The sequence below is a fragment of the Caenorhabditis elegans genome, chromosome II (assembly GCF_000002985.6).
Source record: "Caenorhabditis elegans chromosome II".
Lineage (NCBI taxonomy): Eukaryota > Metazoa > Nematoda > Chromadorea > Rhabditida > Rhabditidae > Caenorhabditis > Caenorhabditis elegans.
This window is the reverse complement of record NC_003280.10, coordinates 13,364,661-13,388,968: the sequence shown is the minus strand read 5'-3', so window position 1 is coordinate 13,388,968 and position 24,308 is coordinate 13,364,661. Positions and strand designations below refer to the sequence as shown.

General features: G+C 33.1%; 2 protein-coding genes and 1 non-coding gene across 6 annotated transcripts; 1 reads left to right on the top strand and 2 right to left on the bottom strand.

Annotated features, from left to right (window-relative positions):
• Positions 1 to 206: 206 nt before the first annotated feature.
• Positions 207 to 12,557, bottom strand: tsct-2 (the record flags this gene model as incomplete). 4 transcript variants are annotated; one of them, NM_064419.7, is made up of 8 exons in its annotated part: positions 207 to 490; positions 1,404 to 1,661; positions 5,300 to 5,794; positions 6,289 to 6,483; positions 8,127 to 8,429; positions 9,476 to 9,842; positions 11,425 to 11,520; positions 12,455 to 12,557. In NM_064419.7, the coding sequence occupies 8 exons, from the start codon at positions 12,544 to 12,546 to the stop codon at positions 269 to 271; spliced, it is 2,028 nt and encodes a 675-aa protein (NP_496820.3). The 4 variants fall into 4 exon arrangements, with proteins under 4 accessions (NP_496820.3, NP_001379349.1, NP_001379347.1 ...); NM_001393221.1 differs by having other exon boundaries at positions 269 to 490; positions 11,425 to 11,526; positions 12,455 to 12,546; NM_001393222.1 differs by having other exon boundaries at positions 271 to 501; positions 11,425 to 11,526; positions 12,455 to 12,546.
• A 115-nt stretch (positions 12,558 to 12,672) lies between these two features.
• On the bottom strand, positions 12,673 to 19,362 carry Y48C3A.20 (tRNA pseudouridine(55) synthase; the record flags this gene model as incomplete). The annotated part of the gene is made up of 7 exons (NM_001377890.1): positions 12,673 to 14,259; positions 15,084 to 15,369; positions 16,876 to 17,035; positions 18,204 to 18,427; positions 18,912 to 19,014; positions 19,077 to 19,171; positions 19,219 to 19,362. The coding sequence occupies 7 exons, from the start codon at positions 19,360 to 19,362 to the stop codon at positions 13,862 to 13,864; spliced, it is 1,410 nt and encodes a 469-aa protein (NP_001364616.1). The 3' UTR covers positions 12,673 to 13,861.
• A 449-nt stretch (positions 19,363 to 19,811) lies between these two features.
• On the top strand, positions 19,812 to 19,912 carry Y48C3A.25. The gene has a single exon (NR_101766.1). It is a non-coding gene; the product is annotated as an Unclassified non-coding RNA Y48C3A.25 (non-coding RNA).
• Positions 19,913 to 24,308: the final 4,396 nt, after the last annotated feature.

Sequence of the window (24,308 nt, the reverse complement as noted above, 5' to 3'; positions counted from 1 at the left end):
TCCGCCAAATTTTCGGATTTTTTTGGTAGGAATTTCGGCCAAATTTTCGGATTTTTTTTTTGGAATTTCGGCCAAATTTACGGATTTTTTTTTTGGAATTTCGGCCAAATTTTCGGATTTTTTTTTGGAATTTCGGCCAAATTTTCGGATTTTTTTTTTTGGAATTTCGGCCAAATTTTCGGGTTTTTGCTATTTTTTCACCAAATTTTTTCACCAAGAGCCATACTATTAGAGGAAATTTCGATATTAAATAAGAAAAATAATATGATCAATTATTCGTTGTTGTCATCTTCTGAGCAACAGCTCCCGCCGGAGCCCCCAAATCTCCAGTAATCAATGAGGACTCGGAGGTGGTTGGGGAGGGCTTTGGTGGTGCTGTGGTGGTGGTGATGGCGGTGGCGGCTGGGATGGAAGCGGTGGGAGTTGAAGTGTAGGCGGTGGTGGAAGTGGAAGTTGAGTTGATGCAAGTATTGGTTGTAATAGGAGTGATCTGGAATAGCTCTTCACATTTTAGTTAGCTACCCGCGCGTGGTTTGGACGGGGGATTTGAATTTTTTTTTAACTTCGGAAAAATTTTTAAATTTTATTAATTTGATTTTTTTCAGAAAAGTAAATTTTTTGAGGAATTTTTTATATTTTTTGCCGGTTTTCTTTAGCTATTTTTACATATAATTTCATTAATTTTCAAAATAGATGTAGGAACATTCATAGGATGCGTCGTACAATTTTGCCGATTTAGATTGAAATTCTGAAATTTCCAAAAAAAAAAATGTGCAAAACCACAATTTGCCGAAAATTTGCGGCATTTTGCCGGTTTGCCGATCTGCCGGAAAGTTTAAATTCTGACAATTTGCCGGTTTGCCGATTTGTCGGACACTTTGAAATCAGACAATTTACCGATTTGCCGAACATTTTCGACAATTTTCCGGTTTGCCGAGTTGCCGGAAATTTTCAGACCCGGCAATTTGCCGATTTAGATTGAAATTCTGAAATTTCCAAAAAAAAAAATGTGCAAAACCACAATTTGCCGAAAATTTTCGGCATTTTGCCGGTTTGCCGATTTGCGGGACACTTTGAAATCAGACAATTTAACAATTTTTATAAAATTGCCATTTTTTATAAAAATTAATTTTTTGGCGAAATTGTTTTAATAATTTAAAAAATCAAATTTGGAAAATATGTCGATTTTTAAGGGATTAAAAAAAAATTCTTAATTTTTTAAATAATTAAAATCAAATTATTTAGTAATATTCCAAAAAAACACACCAAAAAATCGCGATTTTTCAAGTTTTTTGGGAATTTTTTTTCGAAAAATGCAAAAATTCAAATATTTTCTCTAAAATCCAATTATTCGTGTCCAAATTTTTCCAAAAAACAAATCTCGGAGCCCTATCTACTCGCACCTGTTTCATCTGCTGAATTTGATTCTGCAAATTACGCATGTGAGCCGATGAAGCGGACGCCGATGCTCCAGACGATGCTTGACCACCACCACCACCAGAAGAGCTTCCATCGAATATTCCAGCTGTACTGACTGCTCGCCGAGCCGCCGGTCGTTGATGAGATGCCATTTGTTGATGAACAAATGAAGAAGCTTGCTCGATGAGATCTGGAGCACAGTTTTGACGATAATATGTGCATTCGTATTGCGATTCACGCATCTGGAAGAAGGAGAAGGAGGGAATTGGAAAATTTTTGAATTAAAGAAAGCACTGCAACTTTTTCCTCACGAGGGACGAGGAAAAGTGGTTTCTAGGCCATGGCCGAGGGGCCGACAAGTTTCAGCGGCCATTTATCTTGCTTTGTTTTCCGCCTGTTTTCTTTCGTTTTTCACTGATTTTTTTCGTTTTTTCTTATTAAAACTGATAAATAAATACTTTTTGCAGATGCTAAAACAATTTCTGCACTTTTTCTCTTAAATAGCGACCTTGTCAAGATGGCCGTTTTTGAAAATTTAAAATGTCCCGGAAAAATGTCCGAAAAATTTAAAAATATTCTGTCACAAAGTTTGTGCATTTATAACTCGAGTCTTAGTGGGCCAATCGCCACGATTTTTGTCACTCCCTCTTCCAAAAATATTTCCGTTTACGGACATTTAAACGGGGGTCGCTGATTATGCTCGAGGAGCCCGTGGGAGCCGGAAAAGTGAAGGTACTTCATTTTGGTGGATGTGCAAGTACTGACGAAAACCCACTTTTCGGACTGTAGCACCTCGGGCTTTGCTCCAATCAATTTCAAATCCGGAACTTTTTTGTAGCTCTCGATGAGCCCGATTTTTTGAAGCTAAAATAAAGCTGATTGACCCAATTTCGAAAATGTAGGCCATCATTAAAGTTTTCGAAAAACTAAAAAGATGAACAAAAATATGTAATACGTGAAAAACTCTCTCTCCACTCTCTCTCTCCCTCTCTTTTGTGGCAATTTTTCATTTCTTATTTATCACGCGAAGAGAATTATATTATTTTAATGAATTTCGAGAATTTTTTGATTTAAAAAGAGTACAAGTAGAAGCGTCGAGCAATTGTTCTTATTCTTAGCGCAATAATTCAGCTTGAGGGCCGCAGGCCCGAACACTCTTGGAAACTGTGAGCTGGTTTTAATCATATTCCAAGCAGATTGTTATTCGCTCAAGCATACCAACCAGGTTTGAGGGCCGCAGGTCCGAATACTCATGGAAACTAAGGGCCAGCTTTAATCCTATTCCAAGCAGATTGTTATTCGCTCAAGAATACCAACCAGGTTTGAGGGCCGCAGGCCCGAATACTCATGGAAACTAAGGGCCAGCTTTAATCCTATTCCAAGCAGGTTGTTATTTACTCAAGACTAACAACCAGGTTTGAGGGCCGCAGGCCCAGGTTGTTATTTACTCAAGCCTAACAACCAGGTTTGAGGGCCGCAGGCCCGACTAGTCTTGCAAACTGGGCTGGCTATAATCCTATTCCAAGCAGGTTGTTATTTACTCAAGCCTACCAACCAGGTTTGAGCGCCGCAGGCCCGAACACTCTTGGAAACTGTGGGTCAGCTTTAATCCTCTTCCAAGCAGGTTGTTATTCACTCAAGCCTACCAACCAGGTTTGAGGGCCGCAGGCCTGAATACTCATGAAAAATAAGGGCCAGCTTTAATCCTATTCCAAGCAGATTGTTATTCGCTCAAGCCTACCAACCAGGTTTGAGGGCCGCAGGCCCGAATACCCTTGGAAGGTAACTTCTCACCACATAGGTAACTTCTCACCACATTCTCAGCGGAACAGGCAATACACGAAGAAGTGTTGGGCAACCGTCAAGCCTATTCTGAGCCCAATAAGTCAGGTTGAGGGCCGCAGGCCCGAAAACAATTAATAAAGATCCAAGAACAATATAAACTTCAAATGACCATAACTCAGTCAGTTTTGGTCGTAGCGACCCCATTTTTTCGGGCACACCCAATACCCGAAGGGCTGGCGCGGCTCCGCCGCGCTAGTCTGCCTCTTCCTATATTAAATCCGGAAATTGCATTCTTGACAGAAATAAAAAATAAGGGCACGTTGTCGTAATGGGGTGTCCGATTAAAATGTACAAACTTTAAGCTTTAACAACTTGGCTCATAGCTGACGCTTTTGCGTTCAATAAGTGCGAATGCATCAAAAATAGTTGCCCCACCATGGTCATTATTGAGGGGATTGGTTTTGGGAAGGGTAGAACACTGATTTGCGGGGGTTTCTGGAGACCGCGAAAATTGAATATTTTCTTTGTACTGAAGAGTTTTATATTTTTCAATCCCATACGAGCAGTTTTTCTCACATTTGGTTCCAATTTGAGCACAAGAGAAAACTTCGAATTACCAATTTTTTGAAACTATTTTGAAAAAAATTGACCAACTTTCCAAAATGTAGGCCATCATTCAAATTTTGCAAAATTAAAAAGATGGATTAAACGTGAAAAACTTTCCTACCACTCTCTCTCTCTCTACTTTGGGGATGAATTCGATCATTTTCATTTCTTATTTTTATAACGTGAGGAGAATTTAATTTTAAAGATTTTTCGAGATTTTTACTTTTTCTCGAATCGCACCAGGGTTGTGCGGCAAATTTGCCGAATTTTCCGAGTTCGGTAAATTTTGAACTTTGTCGCACACATCAAAAATTTGGCATTACACTTTTGACAAAAACTATTGGCTTTTGTCTACAAAAGTTTAGTAAAATGGCACAAAATTGAGCTATTGTGATGGTTAATCGAAATTTTGAGATTTGCCGCACACCGCTGGACCGCACTATTTGAAAATTTTAACCTCACTTCCAGCTGGGCAGGCCGGAGTCCTGCGATGCTATTGCATTTCACTCAAACCCAAAAATCAGGGATTAGGGCCGCCTTCTTACACTTAGAAACTTTAAGCCATTTCTATCCCTACTCCCAGCAGAGCAGGCCGGAGGCCTCCTATGAGACTACGTCTGTTTTTGGAAAGGCCAGTTAATCCGGATTGAGGGCCGCAGCCCCGAATACACATAAAAGTGTTGGACAATCGTTAAACCTACTCTAAGCCCAATGAATCAGGTTGAGGGCCGCAGGCCCGAATACACTTAAACAAGACCCAGAAAAAATATTATCTTCAAATGGCCATGGCTCAGTCAATTTTGGTTAAAAAAGATCCAAATTTATTCCAGTTTACCAATTTAATCTACTGCGAAGCCTAGCGCGCTTGACGCGCTAGTCCAAGTAAATAAATTATGTATTCAGTGGGCAAGCAGCGGTGAAAGTGGTCAATGTAAAATGATGGATTACGGGAATACAAAACCTAAACTTTTTCTGAAACATGATACATATGATGCTTAGATGCTGAAATTACCTGATTTTCATAACGAGACCGCTGAAAAAGTTTTGAGGTTTCCAAAATTCAACTTTTTTTGTGCGATAATCTCGACTTTTTCACCAAAAAAGTTGAATTTTGGAAACCTCAAAACTTTTTCAGCGGTCTCGTTATGAAAATCAGGTAATTTCAGCATCTAAGCAGCATATGTATTATGTTTCAGAAAAAGTTTAGGTTTTGTATTCCCGTAATCCATCATATTGCATTGACCACTTTCACCGCTGCTTGCCCACTGAATACATGGTTTTTTTACTTGGAAATTGTTTTAGCGTCTGCAAAAAATATTTATTTATCAGTTTTATTAAGAAAAAACGGGAAAAATCGATGAAAAACGAAAGAAAACAGGCGGAAAACAAAGCAAGATAAATGGCCGCTGAAACTTGTCGGCCCCTCGGCCATGGCCTAGAAACCACTTTTCCTCGTCCCTCGTGAGGAAAAAGTTGCAGTGTATTTTACCTGATATTCAAGCTCTGCAATAGTATTTCTCAACGTATCAACCTCTTCCCGTACAGCATACGTTAAATGAGTCTTGACAAGCTCCATCGCCTGCTCAATCTTATTATCAATCGGTGTATGTGTGTCAGCAGTCGTCGATGGAGTTGTCAGTGACGATGTGACACCACCACTGGGAAATAATGAGATTCCAGACGTTGAAGCTGCTGGAATCGATGATCCAGAAGCATTGATGATCGGAGACGATGCTGGAGCAATTGTTGGAGCACTTGTTGTAGTTGTAATGAGAGCTGGTAGTAGTGGAGAAGACGGCTGCGGTGGGGGTCCATTTGCAGTGAGAATCTCTTCAAATACCACTGGCTGCTGCTGCTGCTGGATATGCGTGTCCTTTGGGGTACCGTAGGGTGTTGAGTGGGGTGCAGAGGTTTGTGCGGCGGCTCCTCCTCCGGAGATTGGGATCCCGCATGAGTCGAGGCTTCCTGCTGCTGCAAAGGCGGCCTGGAAAAAATGATGGAAAATTTTTGGGGGCGGTTTTGGAGAGGTGAAAAAGCGGCAAATTTGTACAGTGAAGCATGGGTGGGGGCGGCAAATTTTTTGTTGTGTCGACAAATTCGGCAAATTATCGGCAATTTGCCAGAATTAAAGTATTTCCGGCAAATCGGCAAAATATTGGATTTGAAAATTCCCGGAAAAGCGGCAAACCGGCAAATTATCGATTTGCCTAATTTGCCGGAAATTTTGAATAATATATATATATATATATATATATGCTTTAATTTCAGTATTAAAAAATTTGCTAATTTTTTCTTAAAATTTTCTGAAAATTCAGCTTTTCAGGAAAAAATCAAATTAGGCAAAATTCTGAAAGTCTCTCAGAATTAGAATTTCCTCAAAATTTCAGTTTTTAAGCTGAAAAATCTGCCGGAAATTTCGATTTTTTGCCCATTTTTCCGAACTAAAAATTGCTCGCGGCGGAAGCTTCTGAGGCTAACCTCCTCCTTCTTCTCCAACGCCGCGGCCGCCGACGACACAGTTATCATGACATTTGAGGGTGTTGTTCCCTCCACTTCATCCACATGATTCAGACGATCCGATTGGCTCAGTGGAGCCGGAGCCGGAGCAGAAAGAGCAGCAGCATCAACGACGTTCTTCACCGAATCCATCGACATGTTTTTGCTCTCTTCGGTCTGAAAATTCAGATTTTTCAGAGCATTTTTCAATGGAAAATAATTTAAAAAATTGTGTAGTTTTGTATATTTTAGCACAAAAAACTCTTTAAAAAAATACAATTTTCAGTCCAACTTTTCAAAAATTTTGAGCTTTTTGGATATTTTTTACTGTAAATTCAGTGTGAAAAATTCTGGAATTTTCGAAATTTTTACAAGAAAAACTTCGAAAAAAGTCCGAAAAAAGTCGAAAAAAAAAAGTTTTTTTTCAAGATTCTCATATTTTTGAAAATCGTTTTATGGTCATTTTGCCGATTTGCAGGAAATTTTGATTTTTGACAAATTGACGATTCGCCGATTTGCCGGAAATTTTCAATTCCGGCAATTCGTCGGTTTGCCGATTTGCCGGAAATTTTGTTTTTTGGCAAATTGACGATTCGCCGATTTGCCGGAAATTTTCAATTCCGGCAGTTTGCCAATTTGCCGGAACTTTTTAATTTCGGCAATTCGCCGGTTTGCCGATTTACCGGAAATTTTGATTTTTGACAAATTGACGATTCGCCGATTTGCCGGAAATTTTCAATTCCGGCAATTTGTCGGTTTGCCGATTTACCGGAAATTTTGATTTTTGGCAAATTGACGATTCGCCAATTTGCCCAAAATTTTCAATTCCGGCAATTCGCCAATTTTCCGGAACTTTTTAATTCCGGCAATTTGTCGGTTTGCCGATTTACCGGAAATTTTGATTTTTGGCAAATTGACGATTCGCCAATTTGCCCAAAATTTTCAATTCCGGCAATTCGCCAATTTTCCGGAACTTTTTAATTTCGGCAATTCGCCGGTTTGCCGATTTACCGGAAATTTTGATTTTTGGCAAATTGACGATTCGCCAATCTGCCCAAAATTTTCAATTCCGGCAATTCGCCAATTTTCCGGAACTTTTTAATTTCGGCAATTCGCCGGTTTGCCGATTTACCGGAAATTTTGATTTTTGGCAAATTGACGATTCGCCAATTTGCCCAAAATTTTCAATTCCGGCAATTCGCCAATTTTCCGGAACTTTTTAATTTCGGCAATTCGCCGGTTTGCCGATTTACCGGAAATTTTGATTTTTGACAAATTGACGATTCGCCAATTTTCCGAAAATTTTCAATTCCGGCAATTCGCCAATTTTCCGGAACTTTTTAATTTCGGCAATTCGCCGGTTTGCCGATTTACCGGAAATTTTGATTTTTGACAAATTGACGATTCGCCAATTTTCCGAAAATTTTCAATTCCGGCAATTCGCCGGTTTGCCGATTTGCCGGAAAGGTTGACTTTTGGCAAATTGTCGGTTTGTCGATTTGCCCAAAATCTTAAATTCTGACAATTCGCCAATTTTCCGGAACTTTTCAATTCCGACAATTGTCGGTTTTTCGATTTGCCGGAAATTTTGATTTTCGGCAAACTTCCGACTTGCCGATTTGCCTAAAATCTTAAATTTTGGCAATTTGCCAATTTGCCGGAAAATATCACAAATTATGCTCAAAAATGCCATTTTTCGCAAATTTACAACAAATTTGACTGAAAAATTCGTATTTTCGGTGCTTTTTTTAAATCCAATTTCTCGATTTTTCGCAGACAAAATCCTGCTTTTTTTTGTTCTCATAATATCTCAAAATTACCTGAATAACTTGAAACGTGGGCTCACTGAGCGACGGAGCAAGTTGTTGTGTCACTGGTGGTGAAGTAGAGGTCAGCGTCTCAATCGACGGAGCCGGAGCCACCGGAGCCGGTGTACTTGGCTCACTGAGCACAACTGGCTCGACTTGGAAGTGACGGGTGGTGGTGGGTTTCTGCTGCTGGGGGGTTTCCAGTTGAGATGGGGCTGGGGTGGCTGAAGAAGCATCAAATGGACTACTATCTTCTTTTGATGGTTTACGGCTCGACGAGTGGCCTGGCGTCGTTTCAGACGTGGTGGATTGGATCTGGAATTTTTTATTAGGTCTCCATATAAGTTCTTTTTTTGAAATTTGTCTAAAAAATTCGATTTTTTCAAAATTTCAATCCTTTTTTTTTTGAAAATCAAAAAAAAAATTTCAAATAAAAATTTCTCGAAAATTAGCTTTTAAGCTGAAAATTAGTCGAAAAATCTTCATTTTTTAATGAAAAATTGCCAAAAAACGGTGAAATTTGGTTCCAAAATCAGGAAAAAAAAAATTTTTACGAGCAATTTTTACGGACGAAAATAAGTTTTTAAAAAACTGGAAAAAAAGAGGCATTTTGTTCCCTTTCATCGATTTTTTTTCAAATTTTTAAACGAAAATTCCAAAAAATAAGAATTTTACTAGAAAAAAAAATCGAAAATTTCAGGAAAAATACAAAATTTTCATGGAAAAATTCTATAATTTCAGAAAAATATGTTTTTTGCAGAAAAATTATTAGGTCTCCAAATAAGTTCCGGGTCAAAAATCATAACTTTGTTCGCTGCAAATCGATTTTTATGAAACTTTGGGAATTTATGTTATCAACCATGATCTTTCATTTGACAATAGTCACAAAATTTTTTGGCCGTCCGAATTGCCCTAACTCGGAGCCAATTTTTTCAGGCATTTTTCAGATCTCGCTTCTTTTCAGGTTTCAACTGAGGTTTGTGTGTGGATATTGCTTTGTTTAGAATACATTATTAGAAAACAAGAAAAGTTTGGAAAAAAATCCGTCCAAAAAAATTTTTTTGTCGAAAATTCTTGATTTTTCATACAAAAATGATGTAACCATGTGCAAACTATTTTTACACATACAAAAAATTTCAATTTGGTGCGTCAGACTAAAAAAAATAACAAAAATTTTGGTAAAACTTCAATTCTTCCGAATTTTTTTCTCAAATTGTTGCCAAAAATTCGACGTTTTTTCGTGATTTTTTGCTCGAAAATTTCACGATTTCGATCACAGAATTCCGCAATTTTCACACAAAAATCTATAATTTTTTCAGATTTCCAGCTGCTCCAAATGCTCCATTTCCTTGTGTGATTACCGAGGTATCAACTACAGCAAGACTCGCAGGCGGTGTATTCATCGGTGTCGGCGGTACTTGTTGCTTCTTCTCCTTATTCTCAAAATCATCGATCGAAAGTTGGCGTATTTGATCATATTTCTCGTCGGGAAGAAGCAGTGAATTCGACGTTTTTCGGACAATTGTAACCCCGTTTTTTCGAGTTATTATAATACTTTCCGTGGAATCTGTTGTGACTACTTCTGAATCTCCTGGATCTCCTGTATCGGGCCTCGTACTCTTGACTGATGTCACTTGAATTGTGCTCTCTTGTGGTGGTGGTTGAGGCGGCTCCGGCTCGGGCTCCGGCTCTTGTTGTTGTTGTCGGAGCTTGAAGAAGACGGATATTCTGAAAAATTGGAAAAAATCCGATTAAAATCCAATAAATCACGGTTTTTTTGGTGGGAAATTTGAAAAAAAAATGACGAAAATCAATGGAAATTCGTTTTTTTCCAAAAAAAAATTTTTTTCCGGAATTTTATGATTTTTTTTTATTTTTTGGAAAAAAATTTCAGAAAAAACGTCTAGAAAAAAGCGTTTAAAACGTTGAATTTTCTCTCAAATTTCACGAAAAATTAGAATTTACAGGCTAAAATTTTTAAAAATCGATTTTTTGTCAAATTTTTTAAATTTAAGACCACCATTTTTTTCCTAAAAGTACAAAAAAAAATTTAAAACAACCATAATTTGCCTGTAAATGAGCTGAAAATTAGTGAAAAATTGAATTTTTCCTGATTTTTTTTCGAGAATTAATTGTTTCAAAAAAATCAGAATTCGTGGAAATCTGAAAAAATTGAAACTTCACAATTTTCTCTGGCAATTTCAATAAATTAAATAATTTGGAGATCAAATTTCTGATAAAAATTGGAAAAAAATCCAATTTTTTGAAATTTTTGAGAAAATTTACGTCGAGAATTTCATATTTACAATAAAACTCAAAATTACAAAAAAATTGATTTTCTTCAATTTTTCCAAAAATGCCAAGAAAAAATAATGAGCTTCACCGAAAAAAGCTAAAAATTTTACTGGAAAAATCGAAATTTTCAGTAAAATTTAGTGTTTTACCGGAAAAAAATACTAATAATTTCAAGAAAAAAGTCAAAAAAATGACGAAAATCAATGGAAATTCGTGTTTTTCCAAAAAAAAAAATTTCTTTTTGACTTTTTTCTTGAAATTATTAGTATTTTTTTCCGGCGAAAAACACTAAATTTTACTGATGAAATTTCGATTTTTCCAGTAAAATTTTTTGCTTTTTTCGGTGAAGCTCATTATTTTTTTTATTTTTTCTTGGCATTTTTGGAAAAATTGAAGAAAATCAATTTTGTCAAAAAAAATTTTTTTGAGTTTTATTGTGTAAATATGAAATTTTCGACGTAAATTTTCTCAAAAATTTCAAAAAATTGGATTTTTTTCCAATTTTTTTAGCAGAAATTTGATCTCCAAATTATTTAATTTTAATTTTTTTGAAATTGCCAGAGAAAATTGTGAAGTTTCAATTTTTTCAATTTTTTCAGATTTTCACGAATTCTGAATTTTTTTGGAAACGAAAAAATCAGGAAAAATTCAATTTTTCACTAATTTTCAGCTCATTTATAGGCAATTTTTTGAACTTTTAGGAAAAAAATGGTCTTAAATTTTAAAAAAATTGACAAAAAATCGATTTTTAAAAATTTTAGCCTGTAAATTCTAATTTTTCTAATTTTTTTTAAATTTGAGAGAAAATTCAACGTTTTAAACGCTTTTTTCTAGACGTTTTTTCTGAAATTTTTTTCCAAAAAATAAAAAAAAATCATAAAATTCCGGAAAAAAATCCCTTTTTTTTTTGGCCGAGAATTCTCCGATTTCCACTAAAATTTGCAGTGATTTTCATGAATTTCAGCCAATTTTTTACGACGCATTTTCGAGTTAAAATGTGCTCAAATCTGCATACTTATCAGGATTCGTCTCCTCTTCTTTGCTCTTGTTCTTCTCAAATTCCAGTGTCTCCGCGTTCGGATGGTACGAGTCCCGACATTTCCATCGCCCTCTGTAACTTTTCGGCTTTTATTACAAATTAAATTTCAGATTTATATGAAAAAAAAAAAATTAAAAATAAATTTTCTGAGGTTTCAAAATATTGGGGTTTTGTGGCGGCCAATTTTGTGAATTTTCGACTCAGAATTTTCTGTTTAAAAATTATTTTGATGGAAATCCTGTGAGAAACCCCGGATTTTTTCGGTGAAAATTGCGGTATTTTACGAATTTTCGCGAAAAAAAATGGTGAAATACGTGAAATTCTGAACTTTTTGTGGCAGATTTTTGAGTTAAAATTGCAAAATTTGGTGGTTTTTCCTAAATTTTTCTATAAAATTTCCAAATTAAATCGACTTTTTTGAAATTTAATTTAAAATTCGTCATTTTAGGCAAAAAAAAATCAAAACTTTAAAAAAACAAAGCGATTTTTACCGAAAACCCCGATAAGAAATTCGCGTTTTTTTTCCGGCAAAAAATTAGTTTTCTGAAAATTTGGATTTTTTTTCTGTGAAATTTCAATTTTTGATGCAATTATATAATTTTTTTCGCGGAAAATTTCGATTTTTTCGGTCGAAAAATTTTTTTTTCTGAAATTTGAAATTTTTTAAAAGTAAAATTGTGGTATTTTCCCATAAATTTTCGGGTTTTTCGGTAAAAATCGCTTTGTTTTTTTTAAGTTTTGATTTTTTTTTGCCTAAAATTACGAATTTTGAATTAAATTTCAAAAAAGTCGATTTGGAAAATATTTATTTGGAAATTTTATAGAAAAATTTAGGAAAAACCACCAAATTTTGCAATTTTAACGCAAAAATCTGCCAAAAAGTTCTTTTTTTTTCGCGAAAATTCGTAAAATCCCGCAATTTTCACCGAAAAAATCCGGGGTTTCTCACAGGATTTCCATCAAAATAATTTTTTTTCCAAATTTCATCCAAAGTTTGCATCCAAACCTCGTAAATTCTCCGGGTACGGGTACAAATTGAAATCTCGACGGTTTTGGTTGAGGCCCTTCGACTACTGCCTGCGTGAATGATTCACCCATTTCTATAAATGCTAAAAAAAAATTGGAAATTAATTAAAGAAATTTAAAAAAAAAGAAGATATTTTCAGGGATTTTAGACCCTTTGGAAAGCTGGAAATTGGAAAAAAATTGAATTTTAACAGTGAAAAATGTTTAAAAATGAAATAAATAACAACAATGGTGGGGGGAAAAATCAACAATTAAATAACAAAAAATGGGGGAAAATTGCTTCAAAATTGCGAATTTTTGGGCCAAAAAATGCCGAAAAACGAGAAATTTTGCTCAGAAAAAATGGATTTTTGCACATTTTTCAAGCTTAAAAACCGAAAAACGCCGGCAATTTTAGTCGGAAATAGGATTGATTTTTTTTTGCCTAAAATGACGAATTTTGAATTAAATTTCAAAAAAAGTCGATTTTATTTGGAAATTTTATAGAAAAATTTAGGAAAAACCACCAAATTTTGCAATTTTAACTCAAAAATCTGCCACAAAAAGTTCAGAATTTCACGTATTTCACCATTTTTTTTCGCGAAAATTCGTAAAATACCGCAATTTTCACCGAAAAAATCCGGGGTTTCACAGGATTTCCATCAAAAAATTGCTTCAAAATTGCGAATTTTTGGACCAAAAAATGCCGAAAAAGTGAAATTTTGTTCCGAAAAAATGGATTTTTGCACATTTTTCAAGCTTAAAAACCGAAAAACGCCGGCGATTCTAGTCAGAAATAGGATTTTTTGGGAAATTGAGAAGAAAAAACGAGAAATTTTGGTGAGAAATTAGGAATTTCGAGCGTTTTTTTTTCAAATTTTGGAAAGAAAAATGGCTTGCTCAATTTCAAACAAAAATCAGATTTTTCGGAATTTTCTTTAAAAATTCAAGTTTTTTGGTAAAATTAATAGGAAATTTCGTATTTTTTCTTTGAATTTTTAGAAGAAAAATGCGTTAAAACTGAATTTTTTGTGCGAATTTTTTTTCCAATTTTTCTAGAAAAATATCTAATCTTTCGGAATTTTCTGTGAAAAATTCATATTTTTTCTGTAAAATTACTAGGAAATTTCAGATTTTTTCGCTGAATTTTTTAGAAGAAAAATGCGTTAAAAATGAAGTTTTTGAGCTAATTTTTATTTAAAAAAACCGAAAAAATCTAGATTTTTCATAACTTTTCTGGAAAAAATCCAAAAAAAATTTGAAAATTGAAAAATCCTATAAAAACCAAATTTTTCTGAATTTTCAGATTTTTTTTGAATTATCAGGAAAATTTTTTTTTTTTTGCCCTTTCAAACATTTTTCTCAAAAATTCAAAATTTCTGTGCGAAATTTTCAATTTCAATATTTTCTATCGAAATTTAACGGGCTCCTGTCCATCCTTAAGCTCCGGTGGCCATTCCAAATCAACTTTCTCCACATCCAGCTCCAAAATATCAACTTCTCCGTGCTCAACGTCAAGGAGCTCGGCAAGCGAAGGCCTCGTCCTTCCAAAATCTCCGTGAACAAATTCCTTGATATATGTTCCTGCTTGGGTCTCGAGACGAACTTCAAAGTGGTGATCGTCCAATTTTAAGAAATTCATCGAATAAATCCATCGTTCTCTGTCGAGTAGAGCTCGACGCTTCATCACACGAACTGGCGTCTTTTGAACAATTTTCAGCGGGATTTTCGATTGAGCAGCGGTGAATTGGGAGTCAGAAATTGGGAGAATACTGTAGCAGTAGGCACAATATTGCTTTCGTTTGTCTGCAAAAAATTTTGAGATTAGGCATTATTTTAAAGGATTTTTTTTCTCCATTTTTTTGGTAAAACTCTAATTTTTTTTGTAAAATTGATATTTTTGCTGAAAATTTGGATTTTTTTTTTACAGAAAATTTCATAAATATCTGCAAATTTTGGGTACAATCCGTATTTTCGGCAATTTTCCAGTCCAAAATGCTCCAAATTTTCGGATTTTCTTAGTTTTTTTTTTCTTGTTTTCCAGAAAATCGTTCAATTTCTCCGACTTTTTTGGGTACAAATTGTCGGTTTTTCTTGAATTTTTTGCCGAAAAATCCCTGTTTTCAGCTATTTTTTTTTGTCCAAAATGCGTTAAATTGTCGGATTTTCTTGGTTTTTTCCTAGTTTTTACTAGTTCAATTTTCTCCGACCTTTTTGGTACAAATTGCCGATTTTTCTGGTTTTTTTTGTTGAAAAATCGTATTTTCAGGTAATTTTTAGGCCCAAATGCTCCAAATTGTCGGATTTTTTTGGTTTTTTTTGCTAGTTTTCCAAAAAAAAAAAAGTGCAATTTCCTCCGATTTTTTGGGTACAAATTGTCGGTTTTTCTTGATTTTTTTGCCGAAAAATCCCTGTTTTCAGCTATTTTTTTTAGTCCGAAATGCTCCAAATTTTCGGATTTTCTTAGTTTTTTTTCTAGTTTTCCAGAAAATCGTTCAATTTCTCCGACTTTTTGGTACAAATTGCCGATTTTTCTTGATTTTTTTGCTGAAAAAATAATATTTTCAGCAAATTTTCAGTTCAAATTGCTCCAAATTCCATTTTCTGTTTCCATAAAATTGTGCATGCACCTTCTTCTCCAACACACAGCTTCTCAGAAACATCCCGTGGAACTCTGGTCAGCGACACGACTTTCACATCCTTCTGTACATTTATAGCCTCCTGAACCGTCTTCAGTGTCTCCAAATACTTGATTCCTCTCACTGGAGCCGTCGTTCTACAATTTCGGAGCTCAACGACAAATGGGCGGCCGGTTCCGAGCATTCTGACGTCAATATCCTCACGTCCTGACGTCACGAATCGACTATCACTGGCTCCGAATTGCTTTTTCAGGAGGTCACACACTTTTTCGGAAACCTGCAAAAATTTCGAATTAAAAATTTTTGATTTTTTAGGGGAAAAACTCAAAATTTCAATTTTTTCGATTTTTTTTTTGTAAAATTTTGATTTTTTTTGTTGGTAGAACTCCCCATTTTTCATATAAATGTGAAAATTTTTCCGGATTATCGCGATTTTTTCAGTAAAATTGACATTTTTCTTGAAATAATCGATAGTTTTTAGGCAAAACTGTAGTTTCCGGTAAAACATTCGATTTTCCTGAAAATTTCGATTTTTCGTCAAAAAATTTAGTTTTTTTAAAAACTTTTTTTTTTGGTAAGAAATGATTTTTTTGGTAAAATTTCGATTTCTTCCAAAAAAAATTGGTATTTTACTTGGAATTTTTGAAAAATTTCGAAATAAATTTTATAAATTCCCTAAAAACTAAAAAAAAACCGATTTTTTTGGAACTTTTATAGAAAAATTTTTAAAAAAGAAAAATTCAATTTTTTTAAATTTATAGAATATTCTAGAAATATTTCACCGAATTTTTGCAGAAATTAGGGGTTTTTTTTTTTTTTTTTCTTGGAAATTTTCTTGAAATTTTGCTCAGAAAACTTGAAAACTCAAATTTTTTTTAGATTTTTGAGGGGTCAGAACATCAGAATTTAATTTTTTTTTTAGTCAAAAAAATCTTAACTTTATTTTGCAAAAAAAATTCACATTTCTAGATTTTTTATTCGAAAAAAACTGAAATTTCCGAATTTTTTTTTCCAAAAGGCCAGAAAATTCAAAAAAAAATCTGCATTTTTCCCAGAAAATTAGGGGAAAATGAAATTTTTGTAGTAAATTCAGAAAAAGCAGAAATATTTCTTTAGAAAATTCCATTACAAATCTGAAAATGCAGATAAAAAATTGGAATTTTTTGATTTTTCCAAAAAATTGTCCCGGAAATTTGGCAGGATAACTGGGTTTTCTTCAATTTTTCGCCTGGAAATTGTCGAAAATGTGTCTAATTTTGGCCGAAAAACATGAAAATTCTAAATTTTTTAGAGATTTCCGTGGATTTTGGGTAAAAATTTTGATGTTTTCTAGATTTTTTCATTAAATTTATGTTGATTTTTTATTTCAAAAGCTCCAGAAAAAAGGTTTTTATAGATTTTTTAAAATTAAACAAAAAAAAACTTCAAAAATTGCATTTTCAGAGCAAAATTTCATTAAACAGTCGAAAATTTGTTGAAAAACTCGCATTTTTTGGGTAATTTCATTTTAAAAAAATCCGGGAAAAATCAAATGAGATTTTGTCGATTTTTTTTAGTTCTAAAGGCTCGAAAATTAGTTGATTACGCTGAATTTTCAGCTTTTTTTGAAGAAATTTCACCGGAATTTTATGAATTTTCCGATTTTTGAAGGTTATTTCTAGATTTTTTTCAAAATTTAAATTCCAGATTTTTCAAGTTTCAAGTGGAATTTTCTTCAATTTTCCATCAATTTTCCATCAATTTTCCATCAATTTTCCATCAATTTTCCACTCAAAAATCGAACCGAATTTCCGGGCTCTCTCGGAGCATCTTTATCCTCACTCCACGGTGATTGTGGTAGACATCTTGAATATTTACAATATCTTCCAGCAATGTATACTGGATCTCGTTCGAATTGAAGTTGAAATGTGCATTTACGGGTTGGCGATTTGAAGATGTACTTTCTGTAGAGAAAATATGGATTTTTTTGGGGAAAATTGGTGAAATTTGGTGAATTTTAGGTCGAAATCGTCGTGAAAATTCAGATTTTTTGACGTGAAAATTTTCAAATTCACACAATTTTTAGCTGAAATTCAGATTTTTTGGGGAAAATTGCGGAAATTTGGAGAATTTTATTAGGTCGAAATCGTGAAAAAATTGCGGGAAAATTCCGATTTTTCAACAAAAAAATCGGATTTTTTGGATTTTTTGTTGATAAATTTTGGAATTTTCGCAAAAAATTCGGAAATTTCATGTAAAAATTGTCTTAAATTTTCTATTTTTCGCTCTAAAATGGGCCCTTAACGTTAAATATGAAATTTTCTAGAGAAAATAGGCTTTTTGGGCTGAAAATTCGGTCGAAAATCGGCAAAAATTGGAGTTTTTGGCAATTTTTAAGGCAGTTTTCGATTCATTTTCCAACTTTTTATTGATTTTCAGGGCATAAAATTCTGAAAAACTGCAATATTTGACAGGTTTTTGCCTGAAATTGTGAAAATTCGGAGAAAAAAAAGGAAAAATTGTTTAAAATTTGAAAATATTGATTTCCGCTCAAAAATGCATTTTTCTAGTTAAAATGTGGGGTTTTTCCACGATAAATTTGGAATTTCCGTTAGAAATTATATTTTTTCTTGGAAAAATGGCTTCAGTATTTCAAAATGTAAGTTTTGAAGGTAGAAATTGGAGTTTGAAGCAACAATTTTTCAACATTTTCCAAGTTTTTATTGACTTTTGAGGGTATAAAACGTTGGAAACTCCGAATTTAGCGAAAAAAATTGGTTTTTTTTTTTGTTTAAAAAAATAGTTTTTCTTGTTCAAAAATTGTAAAATTCAGTGAAAAAAGGATTTTTATGTGGGGTTTTCAACGATAAATTTGAAATTTTCCGTTAAAAATAACGAACAAAGAGTTTTTTTTTGGAATTTTCATCGTTTTTTCGCCGAAAAAATAGCTAAAAACTTTTAAAATTCAAGTTTTGAGCTATTTTTCAGACAAATTGTGGAAAAATAGCTTCAAAATTCAATTTTTAAGCTGAAATTTGGTCCAAAATCGAGGGTTTTTGACATTTTCCAACTTATTAAACCCATTTTTTGTGCAAAATTTCCTATTTTCTCGTCGGTTTCCACCGCTATTACTTTGCAATTTGCTCGTTAATCCTGCCAGTGACCTGCTGTAATTGCTGTTTTGATACACTCGACGGCGCTTCTTGATTATTATTATATCTTCCACGTTTTCCAACACGAAAATCGTTCGGAAATTGATTTTGAAGAAATTGTAGATCCGAAAAATTCGATTCCTCCTGCTCAAAAGTGATCATAAGCTGGAGATCTGAGCTCAGAGTTGGTCGTTTTCCGGAATACTGCAAATTTTATTAATTTTTGACTCAAAAAACTCTAAAATTGGAGTTTTTGGCAATTTTTAAGGCAGTTTTCGACATTTTCCAACTTTTTATTGATTTTCAGGGCATAAAATTCTGAAAAACTGTAAAAAATTTGAAAATATTTCAAAAAATACTATTATTCTGCTCAAAAGTGCAAAAAATGTGTAAAATTTAGCTAAAAACGGATTTTTTTTTGCTCAAAAATGCATTTTTCTACGATAAATTTGGAATTTCAAGTAGAAAAATTCCAAAAATGCGATTTTTCATATTTTTTCCTAGAAAAATGGCTTCAGTATTTCAAAATTTAAGTTTTGAAGGTAGAAATTGGAGTTTGAAGCAATTTTTCAACATTTTCCAAGTTTTTATTGATTTTTGAGGGTATAAAACGTTGGAAACTCCGAATTTAACAAAAAAAAATGGATTTTTTTCGTGGAAAAGTCGTTTTTAGGTAATTTAAGCTTACAGAGCCCAATTTCTTCAAATATCCATCAATATTTCGCACTTTATACGGAACAGAAGCCAGTGTCCCATTGAAATCCGGTCGGAGACGGCTTACTAGAATCTCCCTGTCAAAAATTTAAATTTCGAGTTTTTGGCGGCGGAAAATCAACAATGATTCTAAAATCACCTTAAAGTCTGTCCAACGGGCAAATTCAACGCCAAAATGAAGCTCATCGAGTCGTAGGGCAGCTTGGAGAGCTCTTCTTGCACTTTTTCGCCGACCTGAAGCATTTTTATGGATATTTTGTATAAAAATCGTGAGTTATAACCTCATCAATCATTGCCTGATCCATAATCCCGAAGCAAAGCTGACATTCGAAAGAATTTTCGCATTTTGTCACTTCCTCCGCGTCTCCAGAGATTTGTCGCACGCAAACTTCGCACAAAACTAGCGGAGTTTTGTCATTTGACATCTGAAATGTTGAAAATTAAGTAAATTTATTGAAAAAACAAAAAAAAATCGAGAAAAACCGAGCATTTTGAGGATTATAATGAGAAAAAAGAAAAAAAAACTCGAACAAAGAGGAAAACACAATAAATTCGAGATGTGTGCATTTGCGCGTCACGGTGTATGCACAGAAATGTCTGCCGTCTCTTCAATTGCCACACTGTTTCGTTCAGTTGCGAATTCAAATTGATCCACAATGAAACATTTTTTGCAATTTGGAAAATATTTATATGGAAAAATATAATTCATAAATTCGCAATTCTCCGAAAATCATAATTAATGTTCAACTAATTAATTAGTCTCTATAGAGAGGGGTCCATGGAGAGGTCAATTTTCAATCGAGTTTTCCCGCACAGCTACTGTTGAATTCTTGTATAGACGGCGATATCGTCATTCGATTTCATGCCACATTATGGACGATGGCACATTTCATCTCGAATTCGGAACGTTTGACGGTAGTCGAAGAGTTCCAACATGTGAATGGAAAATATCAAAAATATTTGGCACGCGAGGATTGATAGATCATTTGATGCAGTTGCTGAAAATATCAACAGTTCATATGGTTGATATTGCCGTTACATTGCAACTCACTTTCTAAAGTTCACGCAAACAAACTTTGATGGATTGAAAGTTGAAGAGGTAACAATTGACGGAGCAACTAGGATCAATGAATTACTTGAGAAACTGCCTCACGTGGAGAATGTATCATTGTGGTCTGAGGACGAAACAAATGTAACAAGACAAAATTTAGTTGGACTTCAAAGCGTTCTTCGTCTTTTTGTATACATTCCTGTAACACTAAATGATTTGCTAGTAATGGATAACCCTTCACTTAAATGCGGGAAAACAATTTTGTCTGAAAAAGATTTGACTTTAATAATCAAACACTGGAAAAATGGATGGAATCCAGGGTTAAACTTCCTGGTCTATAAGTTTGAAAGTCAATCGCCGCACTCGAACCCATCCTCAATCATGAAAGATTTATCTGAGAAAATTGTATTAGAAAATGGTGAACCAGCTTTTATAATTCAAAACATTCATGGAACCACACGAATGGTTGAATTCAGTTTATTTGAAAGAATGATGGCGGGATACGTTGCAGTTCGTTCAACACTTCCTACTTATATCAACTAATATTAATGTTTACTTTTGTTTTCAATCTGTTAATTATTTTTCATGTATTGCATTCTCTTAAATGGTTTAATAAATTCTGATTTTTAAAAACAGTTTGTACGTCCCTGGTGTTCAATGTGTTCAGTCGGTACCAGTGTTGCCAGTCATTCTTATTCTCTCCGAGCATTTGAGATCGATATTTCATCATTCTGATATGTTCAAAATACATGGTCCAAAAACAGTCAACTTAGAGAAAAAGCTATCAGAATTGCCACTGAAATGGTAAAAATACAACAATTTGTATAATAACAAGATATTAAAATTGGACAACTTATATATCGCCAATTTAATTTTCTGGAAACCTCCCTAATTCTAAAATTTTAAAATAAAATACATACGAATCATCAACGTTTCCTTTTTGCTCAATTCAAATTTCATAACCAACAATATTTAATTTCCGTTTCCACCCCCACCACCTCGTTTCCGGGCTATTTTAAATCGTAAGCTGATCAAAAACCACTAGGTGATAAGGTTTTTAAGGCTGAAAATATTTGTATATTTTCAGCTCCAAAATAATAATATTCCAGATTGTGTTTGCTACAGAAACAATACCGAGAAACGGATGAAAAAACTATGTTTTGAGGAAAAACAACACGAAAGCACGTAAATAGGTAGGTATGTAGGTAGGCAGGTAGGCAGGCAGGCAGGTAGGTATGTAGGTAGGTAGGTAGGTAGGTGGGTAGGTAGGTAGGTAGGTAGGCAGGCAGATAGGTAGGGGGCAGGTAAGCAAAAACATTTACATTTTTCTGACAAAACGGAAATAAATCTAGTGCTCAATTCAAGTTCCGCTACACTTTCCCACCACGCAAATAACGTATTTTCAACACTTGGTAACCTCATTAAATTAATTGAATAATATCAAAAACATGCCCAACTTTCCAATGAGAAACTTGTTATTTTTGGGTATTTGTTATTCAAGATATTAGGTTTCTCCTCAGCTTTTTCATATGCTCACATTGTTTTCAGCTGTGCTCTTCACTTGGCATTTTTTTGGCATTTTTTGGAGTCTGGTTTTTTTTTGTAATTTGAAAAACTTTACAATTTTTTGGAGTTCTCAGTTGAAGTTCACTACAATTTTTCCTTTTGTTTTTTTTCCTTGTGAGGAGATTTAAAAAAAAAATTTCAATGTTTTGAGAGAATTTCAGAAAATTCACCAACTAGGTTTTTCAGAAAAGTTATAATACATTGAAATATGAATTAGTGCTGAAAAAGTGCTAAATTTTGAAAAATGAAAAAAAAAATTTCTTTGAAGTTAAAAAATTAAAAAAAAAATGTTTAAAAACGAAATGAAGCAAATAAATGGAAAAAAAAGAAAAAAAAGAAAAAGAAAAAAACGAAAAAATAATGATTTTTTTAATTTGAGAATTTTTTAAAAAACATGTTAAAACGAAAAAAAAACGGAAAAAAATAACATGAAAAAAAAATGGTTTTTTTTATTTAAAAAAAAAGTTAAAATTGTTAAAAACGGATTAAAAAAAAATGAAACATGAAATAAAATGTAAAAGAAAAAAAAACATGAAAAAACGAGGAAAAAAAAGAAATCTAATTTCTTAATTTTTGGGATGAAAAAAAAAACAAAACAACGAGAAAAAAAACAAAAAAATTAAACAAAAGGATAAACAATGAGAAAAAAAAGAAGAAAAAAAGAAAATGAAAAAAGGAAAAAATTTAAGAATCATTCTTAAGAATTAAAAAAAAGAAAAAATAAAGTTTTTTTTAATTTGAGAATTTTTTTAAAAACATGTTAAAAACGGAAAAAACAAAAAAAAATAACGGAAAAAAATAACATGAAAAAAATGTTTTTTTTATTAAAAAAAAGTTTAAAAATGTTAAAAACGGATTAAAAAAAAAATAAAACATGAAATAAAATGTAAAAGAAAACGAAAAAAAAAACGAAAAAATGAAAAAAAAACATGAAAAAACGAGGAAAAAAAAAGAAATCAAATTTCTTAATTTTTGGGATGAAAAAAAACAAAACAACGAGAAAAAAAACAAAAAAATTAAACAAAAGGATAAACAATGAGAAAAAATGAAAAAAAAACGAAAAAAAAAAAGGTTTTAATAAGTTTTTATTCAAAAAATGAAAAAAAATCATTTTGGCGTCCACTACTATCAATACCCACCCGAACCTTCCAGAATCTTTGGCCTCCGCAACTCAAAATGTCATAAATTCCCCCCATAAGTTTCGTCATTCACCAATTTTGCCCCACTAGTGTCGTCTTGTCTTCTTCCCATTTTTCAAGCACTTTTCTCTTTCTCTCACGTAACAACTTCTTCTCAGAATAGGGTCTTCCGTGCTTCAAGGGTCCCCTTACCTTGTTTCTCTCTCTCTCTCTCCCTCCGTTTTTTATATTTGTCATATGAAATATTCAATATTAACAGAGGACCCCTCCTAAGCTTCAGGAAATTTTCGCACCGAAAATGAGCAGAGAGGGTCCTTTTGAATACCAAAAAACGTTTAGAATTGGTAACGAGAGGGGGCCTTGGAGTGGGTGAGAGCATATTTTTATTTACTTTTACCTCAAGTAGCTCACTAGATCAAAAAATTGTTAGGCCCACAAGTTTTTGAGACTAAAAATTTTTTTGGCCTAAAAATATTGCATTTTTCTGCGAGAACGTCCATTTTGTAGGCGGAGCCTAAATATCCTGAATAATTTTTTGTTCAAGATCCACCGTGGTGGAAAACTCATTAATTTCAAAATTAAAAAATTTTAAATGCAAATTTGAGTATTTAACTTTCTATATATCAAAAAATTTTAAATTTTGGCGCGAAATTTAAATTGTCTCCTAATGGGCAAAGAATACGGAGCCACGCCCACTTTTTGGTCGGGGCATAACAAGCTTTTAGCTTGGAAGCCCACCCCCTCATTTTCAAAAATTTTGTTTAAAACTTGAAGTTCAAATTTTTCGAACAATTTCGGAAGGAAATTCTAATATTCAACAGAGCAAGAGCCATTTTGTGGGCGGAGCCTAACTAGGCACGCCTACTTTACACCCCGGCGGATAAAAACAATTAAAATTTTTATTTCATTTTCAAAAATTTTGTCTAAAAATTGAAATTTGAGTTTTACGAACAAAATTATGACCCAAACTTCAAATTGCCACACGCCCATTTTTTTTGTGCGGAGCCTAGCTAGCAATATTATCAACAAAAAAAATTTTTTCCAAATGTTCAGAAAACCCTCCTAACCTATGTGCTTTGAACTCATTATTTTCTGAACTTCTGGCGTTTTGAAAACCCTGAAAAATTGATGTACGAAAAAAAACGAAGTTTATTAATAATTTGATCTACTGCGGCGAGGTGATCGGTTCACCGAACAGAGTTGTTCAATAAAATCTAGGATTTTCGAACTCTCATCTCAAAATTTATTGCATTTTAGAGTTAGAGTATATATTATTTTTTGAGTTTTGGAAAATTTTGTTTTGAAATTTTAAAATATCACACTTTTTTTACATTTTTTAAATCCAAAAAATTAAAAAAAAAATAAATGAATGAAAAAAATGAAAAAAAATGAAAAAATATTTTCTTGTATATTTTTCTTTTTTTTTCTTTTTTTCTGTTTTTTTTCTAACACACTTATTTACATTTTTTAAATCCAAAATATGAAAAATAAATGAAAGAAAAAAAATGAAAGAAATTAAGAAAAAAAAATGAAAAAATATTTTCTTGTATATTTTTCTTTTTTTTTTCTCTTTTTCTGTTTTTTTTCTATCACACTTATTTACATTTTTTAAATC